The sequence below is a fragment of the Sparassis crispa genome, assembly GCF_003851025.1.
Source record: "Sparassis crispa DNA, contig_000000F, whole genome shotgun sequence".
Taxonomy (NCBI): domain Eukaryota; kingdom Fungi; phylum Basidiomycota; class Agaricomycetes; order Polyporales; family Sparassidaceae; genus Sparassis; species Sparassis crispa.
Genome location: NW_020939747.1, coordinates 4,352,968 through 4,368,691, shown reverse-complemented (window position 1 = coordinate 4,368,691; position 15,724 = coordinate 4,352,968). Strand labels below are relative to the sequence as shown.

General features: G+C 55.9%; 3 protein-coding genes across 3 annotated transcripts; 2 read left to right on the top strand and 1 right to left on the bottom strand.

The window, feature by feature from the left end:
- Positions 1–4,464: 4,464 nt before the first annotated feature.
- Positions 4,465–4,866, bottom strand: SCP_0115860 (hypothetical protein; the record flags this gene model as incomplete). The annotated part of the gene is made up of 4 exons (XM_027753807.1): positions 4,465–4,524; positions 4,575–4,605; positions 4,667–4,772; positions 4,860–4,866. 4 exons carry the CDS (start codon positions 4,864–4,866, stop codon positions 4,465–4,467), a joined length of 204 nt encoding a protein of 67 aa, XP_027609608.1.
- Positions 4,867–8,143: 3,277 nt separating this feature from the next.
- SCP_0115850 (TPR-like protein) lies at positions 8,144–12,179 on the top strand (the record flags this gene model as incomplete). The annotated part of the gene is made up of 8 exons (XM_027753806.1): positions 8,144–8,450; positions 8,518–8,654; positions 8,799–8,865; positions 8,923–9,005; positions 9,065–9,167; positions 9,247–9,419; positions 9,481–9,637; positions 9,688–12,179. The coding sequence occupies 8 exons, from the start codon at positions 8,144–8,146 to the stop codon at positions 12,177–12,179; spliced, it is 3,519 nt and encodes a 1,172-aa protein (XP_027609607.1).
- Positions 12,180–13,933: 1,754 nt separating this feature from the next.
- SCP_0115840 (hypothetical protein) lies at positions 13,934–15,528 on the top strand (the record flags this gene model as incomplete). The annotated part of the gene is made up of 6 exons (XM_027753805.1): positions 13,934–14,400; positions 14,477–14,669; positions 14,846–14,995; positions 15,281–15,382; positions 15,450–15,467; positions 15,526–15,528. 6 exons carry the CDS (start codon positions 13,934–13,936, stop codon positions 15,526–15,528), a joined length of 933 nt encoding a protein of 310 aa, XP_027609606.1.
- Between the last annotated feature and the right edge of the window lie 196 nt (positions 15,529–15,724).

Below are 15,724 nucleotides of genomic sequence, written 5' to 3'. Positions count from 1 at the left end.
GCTCCTATTTGTCGAACACGGCCCGAGAGTGTTCCCTTCTGTCTTCTTCTCAAGGCTGTGTGGGTATTTGACTGATTCTACGATGTAATAATATGCGAGAGATTGCGGCTGTGATATCTTCCGACCATCTGTGTGTGATGTCGAAGAAGTTGAGTGGGGCAGTCCTAGAAGAGAACCTTGTACATGGAGCTATCCATCGGACCACAAGTTATCTCGAGCGCAGATGGGCCCACCGTCCACGAGTATCGCATTATCGCAGATCCCGATAGGCCTCCTAATGTACTCATGCCCTGGACCATAGCGTGCAGTGCCACCTAGTGCGCGGGAGGCGCGCCAGAGTGACCAGACGCGCGCGTATTGACCGTGACCGTGTCTGTCGCGGTCACATGATCGGACAAGTTCATCGGCCACCGGCCGCGTGCCAACGTGTCAACGTACACATACCTGAGTGTAAGTGTTAGGGCTGGTGGTTTCCCAATCAGGAAACATATATTAGTCAGCACATAGGTATGTCGGAGAACATACTGGAATCTCCTAGAATTACTGTGTAGTATAAATATATGGCCCCAACCGCATGAGCCCCTCATGCGCTTGTGACCCATGGCCTAACAGCCGAGTGAGTAGTAGTGATCAACCTCACAATACAAGCGCATACCTACTATTCACGCCGTGGGGGATAGTTTGTATACGGCCCGATCTGGTAACAGAGTGTACTGCGAAAGGTCGCCGAGGCCGTAGGCGCGTAGGAGTACCATGATACGGGTAGGACCCCGCGAGCAGGTCAAGTCGAAAGTCTTCGCAACTAGGCAGGGTCGCCACTGCCGGAGTTGGTGAAGCATGGCGGCAGGGTATACTGGCATTTAGCATATGTGCAGAGAACCCTTGGAGCCAGGTGCAACTGAAGACAGTGTGCAAATGGCGAGCCGAACGTTACGCGTGTGTCGCGGACGAGGGACAGAGTTCCCGAATTGGAAGGATCTGTGGGAATACTGGAGCATCGGCTCTGTTGTCGTGGTCGAAGGATCTGGCGAGATGGTAGCATTGGCTCTCTTGTCACGAGCATAGGGCTCCCACAACATTTGGGGTATTCAGGGTCAAAAGGAAAAATATATTGGATGCATAAGAGATGCCAGGATTGAGGGGGAGCACAGTAAAGTGTTTCCAGATTGAGGGGGAGTGTTAGGGCTGGTGGTTTCCCAATCAGGAAACATATATTAGTCAGCACATAGGTATGTCGGAGAACATACTGGAATCTCCTAGAATTACTGTGTAGTATAAATATATGGCCCCAACCGCATGAGCCCCTCATGCGCTTGTGACCCATGGCCTAACAGCCGAGTGAGTAGTAGTGATCAACCTCACAATAGTAAGCACATCGACAACTTGCAAGCATTGATGGACTGTTGTGTCCTGACGCCGCTAAGATGTTCAAGTTTCATTTGTGTCTTTATTTTAATTCAGATTGTGAGTGCATTTCAGAAAATACTGAACTGTCACGGTCTAATCCAGGAAAATGCATGGATCAAGGTAAAATTTGCAAATCCTTGGAATGTCTACACTGGAAGCTGTGTATGCTAAAATGCGTGCAGAATCAATCAAACTACTCACAGTACGTGTATGTCCCATTTTGTTGAACAGTACTGTCGTCCACTTTGTGGTTGCACTTCTTCATGCTGGCCATTAATTTCCGCCACTGATTGCATTGTGTCCACAGCGCCGGATGTGGCAGCTCTTACGACCGTGACAGATAGCCACGAAGGAGCAACAGCCTGTGGCTAGCACTCCGGACGGCCGTCCATTCTACGGCCGGCGACCACAATTCAATGGCAGTGCACGTTGCTGTGCGGCCATGCAAGAGTGCTCAGATTGTCCCTCCGTTGAACCCAGCATCGCATTAGAGTGTCGTGAAACGCGTGCGCCATACGATGTATGGCGCAAGCAGAAGATGCCCCTTTTGTGGTCGACATCGCTCGCGAGGCATCCCCATGTCGCCTAGCTCGGTGCGGAAGATCTCGAATTCCATGCCGACAGGGGGATCAGCGCCGTGCCCGAAGTAAAAGCCACGGAGCTATGCACCATGAGAAGCCTGGCATTTAGAGGTATGTTTGCTGGTGATCGTGGGAGAGATCTGCTAGTCCTTACAGCCCCGGCCACACGTTCTCGCATGCACAATCAAAATACACCACTTCGAAGAATGAACTGCGGCCTCCAGAGCTCCACTTTCTATAGAAGGATACTGTCACATCTATGCAGGCATAAGGCCACACCAGGTGACTTCGCGTATCGCCTGTCTGTCAAACCTACACACATTGAATATTGAGGGTCATTGCATTATAGGCTCGCCAAGACCTAGGAGTATGAAGTCACGTCGTGGTGGGTGGCCAGCTGTTTCAAATGCTCGGACACGGGCTGCTCAGTGCCGATCAGCCAGCCCCCGCTTACATCGTGTAGTGCTGACCTGCAGAGGTCGATTTTTAGCCCGATCAATCGGTGAATCCGATTCTGCATGAGGCCCCGCCCTGCAATTGACCAACGCTCCGGAGATGAACGCTTCGATGGCCCTCGTGTCCATTCCAGTCGACAGTGGTGGCCAAATTTACCAAACGCGTTGGTTTCTAGATCCACACTAACTGACAACATATAAGTATCTAGACTTGGAAAGCGATAGTGCCTGAAAAAGTTATTCTAGGCATGATCTCACCAAGATAACTTGTAGCTGATCTCCAAGCAAGAAATGAATAGCCCCGCGGACGTTCTCCCACAGCCATCTGATCAGTCGGGCTCAGACACAGATTGCTGAGATCATATCAACAGATCAGCTCTGGCGTCTTCCGAGAAGGATAACGAATGGCAACGAATAAATGTACGTCACAACTCCCTGCTAGTGCATGATCCAGCCTGAAATTGACGACATCGTGACCGCCCTCGACTGAACTTGAGTTTCATGCAAAGGCAAATGAGTTGTCTATGACAGTCATGGCTCAGTATTTGAATCATGATCATCAGTTGAATCATATGCTCGACAACTCAACAAATACCTAGTTCATGAAGGATCAATGCACGCCGCACCGGCATATCAACTCAAGATGAGTCTAATTCTCATGCATCGTTGTACAGGTCTGGTAACCAATAACCTTCTCCGGGAGGTTTCCGCGTGTCCGGACACACCTGCTCAGAGAGACGAGCACATTCATGCCAAACGCAGCAGGGTTTTGGGAAGGCGCGAGATTACACGGATCATTGATTTTGCTGTCCCCCTCATATCGAACCAACGCTAAACCCGATACGCTCATCTCCAAGGGCAGCCCTCAGACATACCGACATGTCACGAAGGTTTGCACGCCTCGCCGATCCATCCCATTGGTAATCGCGGATACAAAGATGCGCATTTAGTGTCTGTCCACATGCCGCATGTCCAGCTTCTGATCTGAATCTGATACAATTGCAGGATGAAGACGCCGTACTGGGAGCGCTGCATGCGCAGCCAGGTCGGGTGACATGAATTTCAAGCAGTCTCCAGATGAAGCCATCCGCTCTGATTGATGAAGGTTGTGCGCTCTCCTCTCCGCGTCCTTGTGGGGATCACGGAAAAACATATGCCTGACGTGCACTGACCGAACTGACGTTAACAGAACAGCCTGATCGCTTCGTCTGGATTGCGTATCTAGGATGCTGCTGCGCCACGCCGGACAGCGGTGTCCATAGTGGCAATAGGCAGACTTTAGCGGCAACGCGATGTGCTCCTGCCGCTCTAGATCTATTCACACATTACGACCCTCCTAAAGCAACCGCTGTACGGTGCACTTAGTTTTGTGAGAAATCCGGGTGATGGGATCGCTTTACCCATTACAAGCATTTTACCTCGGGACCCTGGTTCAGTTTGACTATTCGGAGTATTTCCTATCGAGAAGTTCACCTTAAGTATGCTTCGCAGGACGAAGATCTGCCAAAAGTATTACACTAGCATGCAAGGCTGTGGCCGCGCTGTGAGAGGCAGACGAGCTTCCACTGACCCGGTGAAGGGAGCCATTCTGCCGTATTCGCACGTATTCATAGTTGGCTTCTTCGTTCTTGTCTTCGAATCGGATTTCTCTTCTGTGATTTGACTGATAGCTATTTTTTTAGAAGGAGTTTCTCGTACCGCCGCCACATCCACTGAAATTGGTTGGTGTATCGCCCTTTGTAATGAAAGATATGATCGGGAGTCCAACGGAATCGCACCAGCCTACACCCACGCTACGGACGGTCACAATCAGAGCCAGGTCCATGCCCACGGCGAATTCCATCACATTTCGAATGCCAGTAGATGTAGAAAACCATTGAAAGGAATCTGTACAAGATCTCGCACCGATGACGATACTCATGACATCCACCAACTGTCCAAGTACTGTTCACCTCTATCCGCGCACTACCTGTCTACCCGTGATCACGATCGCACGAATGGGAACCCTCCCGTCACCAGGGTTATTTCTTCGCCCCATCGCCACCACTAGAAGTAGTTGCAGCCTTCTCCTCCTCCTTTTTCTGGCACAAACCCAATCAGACATGAACGTTGCAGGGTGCCGCAAGCTTACCTTCTGCTTCAGCCGGAGGATCTCAGCATCCCTGTGCGGGTATGCAGTCAGCACGGCGCAGCGGAGAAATGCGCATGCCAGGCCGCACTCACTTCTCGCGGCGCTGTTGCAGCGACGAAGCGCTTTCCTTCGGCTTGCCTTTGTTTGCGGTGGCCTTCTTCTGTGCCTTTACACGGTCCGTTTCTCGCTGATTACCCCCTGGATATCATCGCACGGCCGTACGCGAGTGCAGATCTCCTCGTGAATCGAGCCTGAAGTCGACAAGAAGGGCAGCCGCATACTCACGAGTCATCTTGTCGCGATTGTTGAGAGCAAGTTGTCAGTTGGCGGGCAGCGGGTCACACGTGAGCTGAACGTCGTGGTTTCGCCACGTGGCTGCCGCCGGCAACTCGCCGGCATTCCTCGGATGACTGGCGTCTCGATTCAGTTCATCTATTGCATCGTAGCTACGTCTTTGGAAAATGACTGCACTACGTATCGTACTTGTCTCCAGCACGTCTGAATCAAACTCTCTTCATCTACTAGTATCTGCCTGGTCATTTTTTCCATCTGTCAAAGTTCTGCCGGCACTGCCAAGGATACCCTGTTCACAAGTGACCTCCAGCGCCAGAAGACGGCTAAGCTATAATGAACTTTGGCACAGGTACTGGGATGGCTCATCCCAGATAACAAGGACGTGAGCGGTTTAGTCGGCTCGGACCACTTTATTTCGGTGATGAACTCACTGGTACGACGTCGGCGCCCATCCTCGGAACAAGTTGTATTCTCCGCACAACATAGCCCAGTCCGCAGCGTCCGCGATTGTATCTGCGTTCGCACCCTGATAGCTGGTGATCCTAGTGATGGCATGAGCGTATACAAGACGACACCGATTGATGGTGCGTTTGTCAACATATGCGGCTAATATGCACGCTATATGCACAAGCGTGGGCCTTCCTGACTCAGGCCTCGTTCGTCTGGTGCAGAGCAGCCTGATATAGCGAATTGCACCGCCCAGACGTTGTCTTATTGAATATGTTGCCAGGACCTGACAGTCACAGCGCTCTCAGCGTGGAGGACGCTCCCACATGCGTGTATCTGCACGCTCTACCTACGCCAACACCTTCTCGGCATTTGTCTGGACACGTCCGGAGCACGGAATTGCGTTACGCTATGCATGCGTGCTTCGACTCCGCTGCTCATATCCGTCTCCTCTTCTCTTCTCGGTATTGAATTGGTGTGGTCGCCACTGCATGCAGAGCGCTTGCCCAACATGGGGCTCCCAGCCTGGCTGACAGAGTTTGAGAACCACTCATATAGAGTTCGTGTGTCCTCCGCAGCTTCGAGTGTTCTCCAGCCCTGCGCCAGGGAGAATCTCGGCAACCTGGGCTCTCGTTCCTCCCGCGCTAGCCTTGTAAGCTCTAAAGGCCCCTCTACCGCTGCCGATCAAACGAAACACTTAATCCTGCCGTTAATGTTCCGCCCCACGTTCCACTCCCTTGCAGTCGACCACACGTCCTACGCATGCACGCTTCTCGGAGGCGTGGGTGTGGTTGCAAACCCGTCCTTATGAGCGCTAGCCTCCACGTCCCTGCCACATTGACAATCGAACGAGCGACTTTAATGCCCGAAGCATGCATGCACACAATTTGGGTGATATTCCCGACGGCGGGAGTTGGGGATAGGCATCAATGTGGTGGTGGCTGCTGACGCGGGTACGGCGGACGTGATCGAGACAAATACTCGACTTGGACGAATACGCCAGATGTCGAGAGTTACGACGATATATTCCGAATACAGAACGGTGACATGAATTGACGTTGACGGCAATTTTGCGGCTAGCGCACGCGCAGGCGAAGTTACGGCCATGGTTCCGCAGGACTTCGCGACGACAGCTTCAAATCGCCGGGTGTGATCGGAATAACCTAACGTGACCGCCGTCACGGAGCCCCGCACCGTCACAGACCTATCAGAAAAATTGGTCCGGTCGCAATTTCGCAAACCCAAACCCAAAGCACGCGATCTGAAAAAGATCGTCATGGTAGAGATCCAGACGAGATAGATGAGCGCGCGCTCTATGATAGGCCTCACTCGTTTGGCGCCAAGGTGTGGTCTGTAATATTTTGTCGGATTGCTGCTGACCCAATCCGACGTTCCTGATTGGGACCTTGTCCGGAATATACCACCACCTCCTCCTAAAATCTATGACCGCGGTGCGATCGGCTGCGCGCGGTTTCGCTGTAGTAAATCCAGCCTCATCGCTTGTCATGCACCCGGGCAATGGCGCACTAGCACCGCTACGTCGTCCGAACGTCGCTGCAGTACAGCTTCCCCGCGGTCCCGCTCTGCTGCCGCCCAGCCACAAGTGGAAGTGTGAATTTGCAGCTGCCTGATTGCCTCTGACGCGTGTTTAGAGCTTGTATGACCTCAGCAGAGCCAGGGGCAGCTGTCTTCGTTGTCAGCTTGTTCCCTTTTTCTGCCTTGCCTCGCCGTTCGCAGCGGTAGCGCGACGTCAAAATGCCAAACGGGCGAACCTGTTTTTGGTTCTTCCGCCTTCCCCTTCGCGCTGCTGCAGCACATGCTATGGACATCGATCGGAGATGGGATCTTGCGGGTTCTGGGCCGCCCCTGCCGAAATGGATTGGGACTCTGGATGGGGCCTGGGAGGTGGTGCCGCGATGGCGATGGCGATGGTGGCGTCAGACGTGTCATGGCATGATTCATCAGAGCCTCGGGCGGAAGGTGGTGGTGGCTGTTGGGTGGGGAAATTACTGGGAATCGGCGGCAGGCAGGCAGCTAGGCAGGTGTCTCGCTGGCACGGTTTGCATCCGAGAAGAAGCTGAAGGAAGCCGGCCATTTCTGTTCAGACGCGCACGTGATAGGAAATTTGAAAGGCGGTGACCGCTGGAGGTGATACTACGCGGGGCCGCCCGAGGAGGAGATAGGCTGGGATATATTATATGGGTGCAGGGTGATCTTGGCGGGGGCGGCAATCTGCAAAGTCGATCCCCTCCTCTGGGCTGTCAATTAGTTTGTCGGGTGTCGGGTGTTGTCGTTTCCCTTGCGCTAAGATATAGACGTGCCCCTACGTGTCCGTGTCCGCGGCTATCGACTGACACAAGATGGGGAGTGATGCGAAGGCTGTGAGGGGCGAGCGAGGATATCCGAGAAGGATGCGAGCGCGAGGTGTCGGTGGCTGAGACCAGGGGACGCTTGTTTGGCGCAGTCGGACCGAAGAGAGGGGAGGAACATCGAGGATGATGACCTAAGCAGGATAGACATACCTCCCCGATCTGGATCTCGGTGTTTATTTGATTGAAGGTTGCCGAACATTGGCGGATGCGCGTGATTCCGGAAAGGGAAAGGAACACACGCGCTGCCTTCCGTGCGCCTACACAGAGATCCATCTGTGAGATCTCGCATCTCCTGCGCCCTGATCTCGCGTCCGCCGCGCCATATATACCCCCACCTTCGGAAGTCTTTCCCTTTTCCCTTCGCCTCACGTCTCCTCTCCTTGTTCCTTGCTCTCCCCCTCCTCGTCGTCCGACACATCCCGCTCGTCCCCCGACCCAGTGAGCACCCTTCCCGCCATGTCTCTCCGGCATACTCCCCGCCAGTCCGACCGTGATGTCCGCCTTCATGACCCCCATGCTCCTCACGCCCATGCCCACTCTGTTCCTCCACCCGCGCATCACCACCACGGCAACCCCCCACATATCAACGGGAACGGGATCCCAGCTACACCGGTTGGCATACCTGTGTCCAGCCACGTACCCCCGGCCCCACAACTGCTTCTCGCGTCCCCCGTCATGTCGGCAGTAGCGCCAAACGGCGTTGTTGTCCCAGCGTCCATCCAGAAGCTCGCGCACGCGAACGAACAGACGTGGCTGCTCATTGGTGCGCGTGGAATTATTTTTCCGCGCTAGTCCTGCGTGTCTCTCAAGACTTACCCGTCGGATCACAGGTCGGGTCGCCGAGCAGATGGGTAATCTGGAACATGCACTGTCCGCGTACGAGAATGCGCTGCGCCACAACCCCATGTCTCTTCCTGGCCTGACCCAAGTCGCCGGCATCGCGCGGATCAAAGAAAATTACCCAAAGGTGCGAATTCCAGTCCATTTTCCGGAGACTGGTGTTGCCTGCGCGCGTTCCCGATAAGCTCGGCGATTTTATTTGGCTGTGTTTGGCATTTACGTCATGTGCACGCAGATCAATGACAGAAGTGACTGATTCGGAATCTCACAGGCCGTCGAGTACTTCCAGCGTGTCATCGATATGCAACGAGACAACGGCGAAGTGTGGAGCGCCCTCGGTCAGTTTCACACGTGACTCATTCCGCCTCCCCCCTGCTGACCCGCTTACACTATAGGGCACTGCTACCTGATGCAGGACGATCTGCAGAAGGCCTATAACGCATACCAGCAAGCCCTCTACCTCCTCCCCAATCCCAAAGTGGGTCGCTTAATGTCTTTACAAATGCCTTCTTTTGACGTCTTTGTGTGCGTGTCCAGGAAGATCCGAAACTTTGGTACGGTATTGGCATCCTCTATGACCGATATGGTTCGCTCGATCATGCGGAAGAGGCCTTCGCGTCTGTGCTTCGTATGGACAAAGGTCTGCGCTTCCTCTCACACGCTTTCTTCCATTGCTCACTCGCGAATGCGAACCCTGTGGTGTTCGGTTTCTATCCTAGACTTTGATAAGGCGAATGAGATTCTCTTCCGGCTCGGCATTATTTACAAGCAGCAGGGCAAGTACACTGAGAGTCTTGACTGCTTCGACCGCATCCTCCGCAATCCGCCGAATCCCCTCGCCCATGCCGATATCTGGTTCCAAATCGGCCACGTCTTCGAGCAGCAGCGCGACGTGCGTGCCTTCTCTCCGCACTTGTTCCCATGCATAACTGACACCGACTGCGCGTCTACAGCACTTGAGGGCACGCGACGCATATGAGCGGGTCGTCGTTGACAACCCTGGGCATGCCAAGGTGTTGCAGCAGTTAGGCTGGTTGTACCATCAGGATGGCTCCTCCTTCCAGAACCAGGACCTTGCAATCCAGTATTTAACGAAGAGTCTCGAAGCAGGTATGTTTTACGTCATTTTTATTTTTATTTATTTATTTACCGGTGGGTAGAACCGGCGGACGCGCAGAGCTGGTACCTCCTGGGACGCGCGTACATGGCCGGGCAGAAATACAACAAGGCGTACGAAGCATACCAACAGGCGGTGTATCGCGACGGCCGCAATCCCACGTTCTGGTGCTCCATTGGCGTGCTCTATTTCCAAATTAACCAGTATCGCGATGCGCTGGACGCCTACTCGCGGGCCATCCGCATTAACCCGTACATTTCAGAAGTGTGGTTCGACCTCGGCAGTCTCTACGAGAGCTGCAACAACCAGATCTCGGATGCTATTGATGCTTATGCGCGTGCTGCAGAGCTCGACCCCAGCAACACCGCGATTGCGCAGCGCCTCCAGTTATTGAAGACTGCACAGGCAACAGGTGGTACACTGCCTGCTGCACCTGGCCCTCAGGACGTGCACCCTACGGCCTACGCCAATCCGATGATGCCGCCTGGCGCCTTCCCAATGCTGCTACAACCTGGAGGCTCACGCCCCATTTTCCGTACTGACTCGCGCGGCCCACCGAGCGACCTCCCCCTGCCCATGCCGCCCCAGCTGAATTCGAGCCGTTCCTCACCAGGTCCCTTCCGCGGCGGCCCGCCCCCGCCCGTAGTACTCGATGACAATCGCGTACCATCTCACACGCCGCTTGCGCCCATGGACGTTGATCGTATCTCGCACCACTCTCGCGAGCACTCCGCCTCGTACCCCCCGTCCTCACGCGACAGCGGCCCGCGCGGTCCAGCAGGGCAGAGCCTCCTTTTGCACCACCCCGTGCTTTCGCAGTCTCCCGTTGACGGGATGCGTCAGCCCCACCATGAGCACGCGCGCCCGCTGCGGATGCCTTCAACCTCCGCCTCCCCTCCGCCACACGCACACCTTCGCGCACGCTCTCCACAGCACCTCCCACCCTTCGAGCGTGTCGTCGGTCCTGGTCAGACGCCCGGTCCCGTCTCCCGTCGCACCCCCCCTCTACCGTATTCCCGCGACGAGCGCGAATCAGCCTGGGACCGTCGCATTGTCCCCATCCCTATCGACCACGCGGAGTGGGAGCGCGAGCGCCGTGGACGCCCCCCGAGCGAGTACCCCGTGCACACCTCACCAGCGTACTACGCGTCCCGCCCGCATTCGCCCCGCGGTCCTAGCCCCCGAGGCCCGCGCGAGCGCAGTCCGGACGTATCTCCGCGTGCCGTGCATCCCACGTACAGACCGTTCTGGGAGAAGCCGCCGACGTCGGGCCCGGGCGTGCCTCGCTCGCCGCTCCGCCCGCCGATGGATATGCAGGAGCCCATGCGGAGGTACGATCCGCGGTTCGACGCACGCGAGGCACCGAACCAGTACGAGCGTGAGAGGGGCAGGGAGCGTGAGCGCGACAGAGAAAGAGAGTCGATGGATGTGCTCGACCCGCGGGACCCGCGGTACGTGCCCTCGCCCGATGTGCGCGCACGCGGTCTTCCGCCGCCAGGGCACTACGCCTCTGAGAGCCCGCGGATTCCCCTGCAGACTGTCAGCGTCGGCCCCGCCGAGCCCAAGGAGCGTAGACGGCGCACCGGGAAGGAGAGGGACGCCGAATCGTCCGCAGGCTCCACCTCCGCGCCCGCGGCTGAAGCCCCGCCAAAGAAGGAGCGCAAACGTCGCGTGAATACGAAACGCGTTAAGGAGGAGCCGCAGCGGAGGGACAACCCCGCGGGCCCGCTGTCGTTCAAGTACCGCAAGACCGTTGGCAGTCCCGAGCCCGCGAGCTCCGGATCGGGCAGATCCGTGCAGCCGTCACCCACAGGCTCTGCGCACCTCCCTCCGGCACGTGTTGTGGACGAGGATTACGACGAGGGTGTAGCGGATGCGCTGATGGGCCTCTCTCAGTATCCACGCGCGTTCGGCCCCGGTCGTGCACCTGGCGCGTCGCCAAGGACGTCGATCTCCTCACGCTCTCCCCCAGTCGGCACCAAGCGTCCCCTCAGTCCTGCGCCAACCGACGAGCACGCAGACAAACGTTCACGCGTGGGCAGCATTAGCGGGCGGCCGACTTCGCACTCCATCTCGTCCAACTCGAACGGCAACTCTGGCGGACGCCCGACGCCGACGCCCTCGATGCGCCCCTCGCCGATCCCGTTCCATCAACAGCCGTCGTCGCACTCGCCGGAGACGCGACAGACGCTCGACCGCCCCTCGTACCCGCCCTCGCCGTCCCTTCCACCGTCGCTCCCTATGATGCTCCCACCGCACCCGCGTCCGATCGGTGCGGGTCTCTCGCACGCTCCACCGATGACCCTGCCACCGCTCGCACACCCGCCGGCGCCGCCAGTGGTCAGCCCCCAGCGGGACAGGGACGCGGATGGGGACGAGCGCATGCACTCGCGCTCAGCATCACCGCCACGGGGTGCGAAGCGTGACATCGTGCCGCACGGCACGTCCGCGCCTGCGTCTGCTGGCGGGTCGCCCTCAACGAAGGCCACTCCGTCGCCGGCGTCGAGCAATGGGCGTGTGGGGCCCGTACCATGATTCCTGCCCCGTCCGCCGGTACCCTCTCTTGCTGTCATCTTCGTCCCGCTGCTGTCTATTCTTGCTCGCTTTCCGCTACGATTATGATCTTGCACGCCTGCTCGTCCACACGCCCACATATACATTGCGACATCATACCTGGGTTCCCCGCTGTAGCATTCTTCTCTTGTTTTATAGCATTCTCGCTCTATCTGACTGACTCCGGCTGCTCGTTGGCATCGTTGTGTATTGTGTAATTAGTATGCTATAGGTGTGGTCTGCATGTGCATGCATATATATGTCTTACTACACAAAAGTAACATGTTGAATATAGGCAAATTATGCTCACCGTACACTGCGCACTGGATGATGTGAATGACGAGCTTGCATACCGTGTTTCGGAAACACGGCTGTGAGCACGTACAGATCGGTCTTACCCACTCAGTACTCAACCTCTGGCCACGCCTTCCCGCGCCATCCCGATGAGCAATCCGCACGTTTGTTTCCGCAGACGATCCTGGTAGGAGCAAACCGATCTCACTAGTATCCCGTAGCAAGTTAGCGTCACCCGATGAAGTGACTTCCCGCAGAGGGGCTAGGGCCGCGCTTGAACGCCTCCGGATTCAGATTTAGGCTACGTCGTAGCCCGATGCTGAGGTGCGGTTGTTCCTCCGCGGGGCTCTGCGTTGTCCGAGATGGGCAAGTGCATCCGTCGGCCGCGACCTGTGACCTCAGTGGATTCGGGTTGGGGCCGGGCTGCTGCGGCGGTCGGGATCGCGATTGCTAGGGTTGATGCTTGTCGATCCGCTTTTCGTCCCCTGAGCGGAAGCTGAGTGAAGTAGTGACGGAGCGCGTCCCCGGATCTCATGTCATCGTGGCTTGGTGGCGCGGGAAGGGGTCAGGATTCAGTCAGTCAGTGCAGCATCGTATTCTGGTCTCACATCTGGCGCCAGTCGGACACGGATATCCGAGGTACGAGGTTGAAGCAGAGTATCTGCCATCTGCCTTCGGGAGACTAGTGCCAGGGAGACGTACTGTTTGATTCCATGGTAAGGCGTTCGACGACGACGACGACTTGGATGCTTTGAGAACCCTAAGATGCTGGAGAATATGTGAAAGGGACTCGCCTAGTGGTCGTATTCCCAAAACACCCAGGCTATGTTTAAATTCGACCCTGACTGTATTTAGAAACGAACGATGTCAATACCTAGCCAATCTCAACGGGATTTGGACATTGACTACATCCCAATGCACTGCCACCTGGGAAATGGTCGTAGATCAGTTGCGAGTCAAATGCTGCGGCGCAATACATACATGAAGTCGCGTTCCCAGCGAACTTAAGTTGGTACTCCACACGGCCACGAGATAATTCCTTGTCACCACCGCAGCTGTCGGAAATGATGATGTCCAATCGATATGAGACCATTATAATAACTGTCAGCGATGGATGTGCATGGTGGGAGAGAAAGAGATGAAAGTGTTCGCGCAGCGCCAAACAAATTGTTCACCACAACTCCGCAGGGCAATCGTGCTGATGCGTGCATGCTCTGAGCCTTCCCGTCGTCCGACGCGCCCTCTTCGCACCCCCACCTCGCCCCGACCACTTCATATCTTGACCTAGTCCTCACATGCATCCAACACACTCACCTTCGCCGTCGACCTCGAACACCGCAGCCGCCCGCGAAGCTGACCTGGCAGAAAGTTCACTCGCTGCCCGATCACGACCACTATCCCAAGGACAACCACACTCGGGCGCTGACATACGCACCGAACCAATGACGGGGATCATGCAGGTGGATGGCCTCAAGGGAACCTTTCCAGAGCAGGCGCATATACCAGACCGGTCTCAGGGAGCAGGGGCAGACGCGGGGAGAGCAGGGGCAGACACAGCACTTCGCATACACGACGAGCCCGTCTCGCCGACCGAGGATGGCATAGCGGTCTCGTACAGTTCGTGGGATAGCCACCGCGACGAAAGCCCCTCAGACTCGTCGAAGGACACCGAGTCAAAAGACGTGCCCTCCGTCAGCGCAGCACTGAACGCTGCGTTCGGCTCGCCCGCCGTGCCAGAGGACGTCGCAGACACAGCTGGGGATGCTCCTGAACACCCGCTCGCGTTCAATACACACCCACCGTCTCCTCCACCGTGGGAGCACATCAACCCGCCCTCGTCCGGCGCGCAGCGCGACGGATTCTCGTCTGCGAACACGCGCGTGGTGCACGACTTCACTGGCAAGCCGATGTGCGTCCCATTTCATTACGTGCTTCTCGCGGAGCGCTCGCCGTTCATTCTGCCTGGGAGCTGACTTGTGGTACAGTCGCAGTCGCCCCGTGGTCCCCTTCTCCTCGTATTATTTTGGGCCACCGCCACCAGAAGCAGCGTACGGCACTCCACCCATGGGTCAGATAGGTATGCACCACCCGCGAGAGGTCGTCCGCATCGAGCGTGACTACACCGGTGGCGAGCTCATCCAATTCGCACCAACGTATCCGCTGGAATTAGAGGGCAGGGTGCGTGTGCCTCTCTGTCTTTTCAGAAGTTCCGGTTCCGTGTTCCCTGTTGCAATTGTTTTGCACTTCATACCCAGGTTTCTCTCCAATAAGTTGTCTTTGCATCTCGTCCAATCTCAGTCGTTTACATTTGTCTGTATATATGCGCGGAATAACATCTGACCATTCCTCCGTAGTTAACCCCAACACAGTTCCTTGAGACAGTCAACGCGATTAACGAGCGGCTGATCGAGGCTCACAGCCTGCGGCACGCTGCCATCGACAACGCGTTGGCTTTTTTCTCGCTACAGCTATCCAGGCTTGTTTTCATGTCCCATTATGACAAGGTGCGTCTATGGTGTATTTTTGTGATGCGACCATCTTTGTGCCGTGTTCTATTTGCTTACTCTCTTGCTGGTTTGGTGTGCCATTGCCCACGTGGCTCTCTCTGTATTGATGTCTGCCCTTTTACTCGCGCCTTTACTATCTTGTATTTGTTCTTCCAGACTTGCCGAGTGATTTATCGCGCTCCAGTCGCATACGTCTGCCCCCGCTGTGGGGCTTTCTAGCCGTATCACTCATACTGTCTCGTGCTGGTGGACTATTGCTGATGTGCAACTGCCTCTTTGCAGGAAATGCAACGACTGCAGAGTTTAATTCAGGATCTCAATACGCGGTTGTACAACCCCGTCGGCCTCCATATACGCTGGCCGCGCAAGGTCGCGTTTTTGTTCGTGCGTACCCTTCCTCGTCCTTACTACCATCTGAAGTTTGTCTAACTGGTTTTCTCTATCCACGCAGCTTGAGATAGAGTACTATGTGAGTCTTCCGGTGTCGTGCTGGCTGTCTGGATCGTTTCATACTTATCCAATTTTAGTGACATTCGGAGTCTCTCTAATTTCTTCGGTTTTCAATTTAGTCTGTTTTGCGCGATATATTCCCCAGATGCATCTTCCTCTCGTTTACCTCATCTCTCTCGGTCCACCTTGTCTCGCTAACTTCGTACCTTTCCCCTCCTACCCCTGCATCAAGCGTATTTATCCTCATCCTCACGCTCCCGCATCACATGCCTTTGT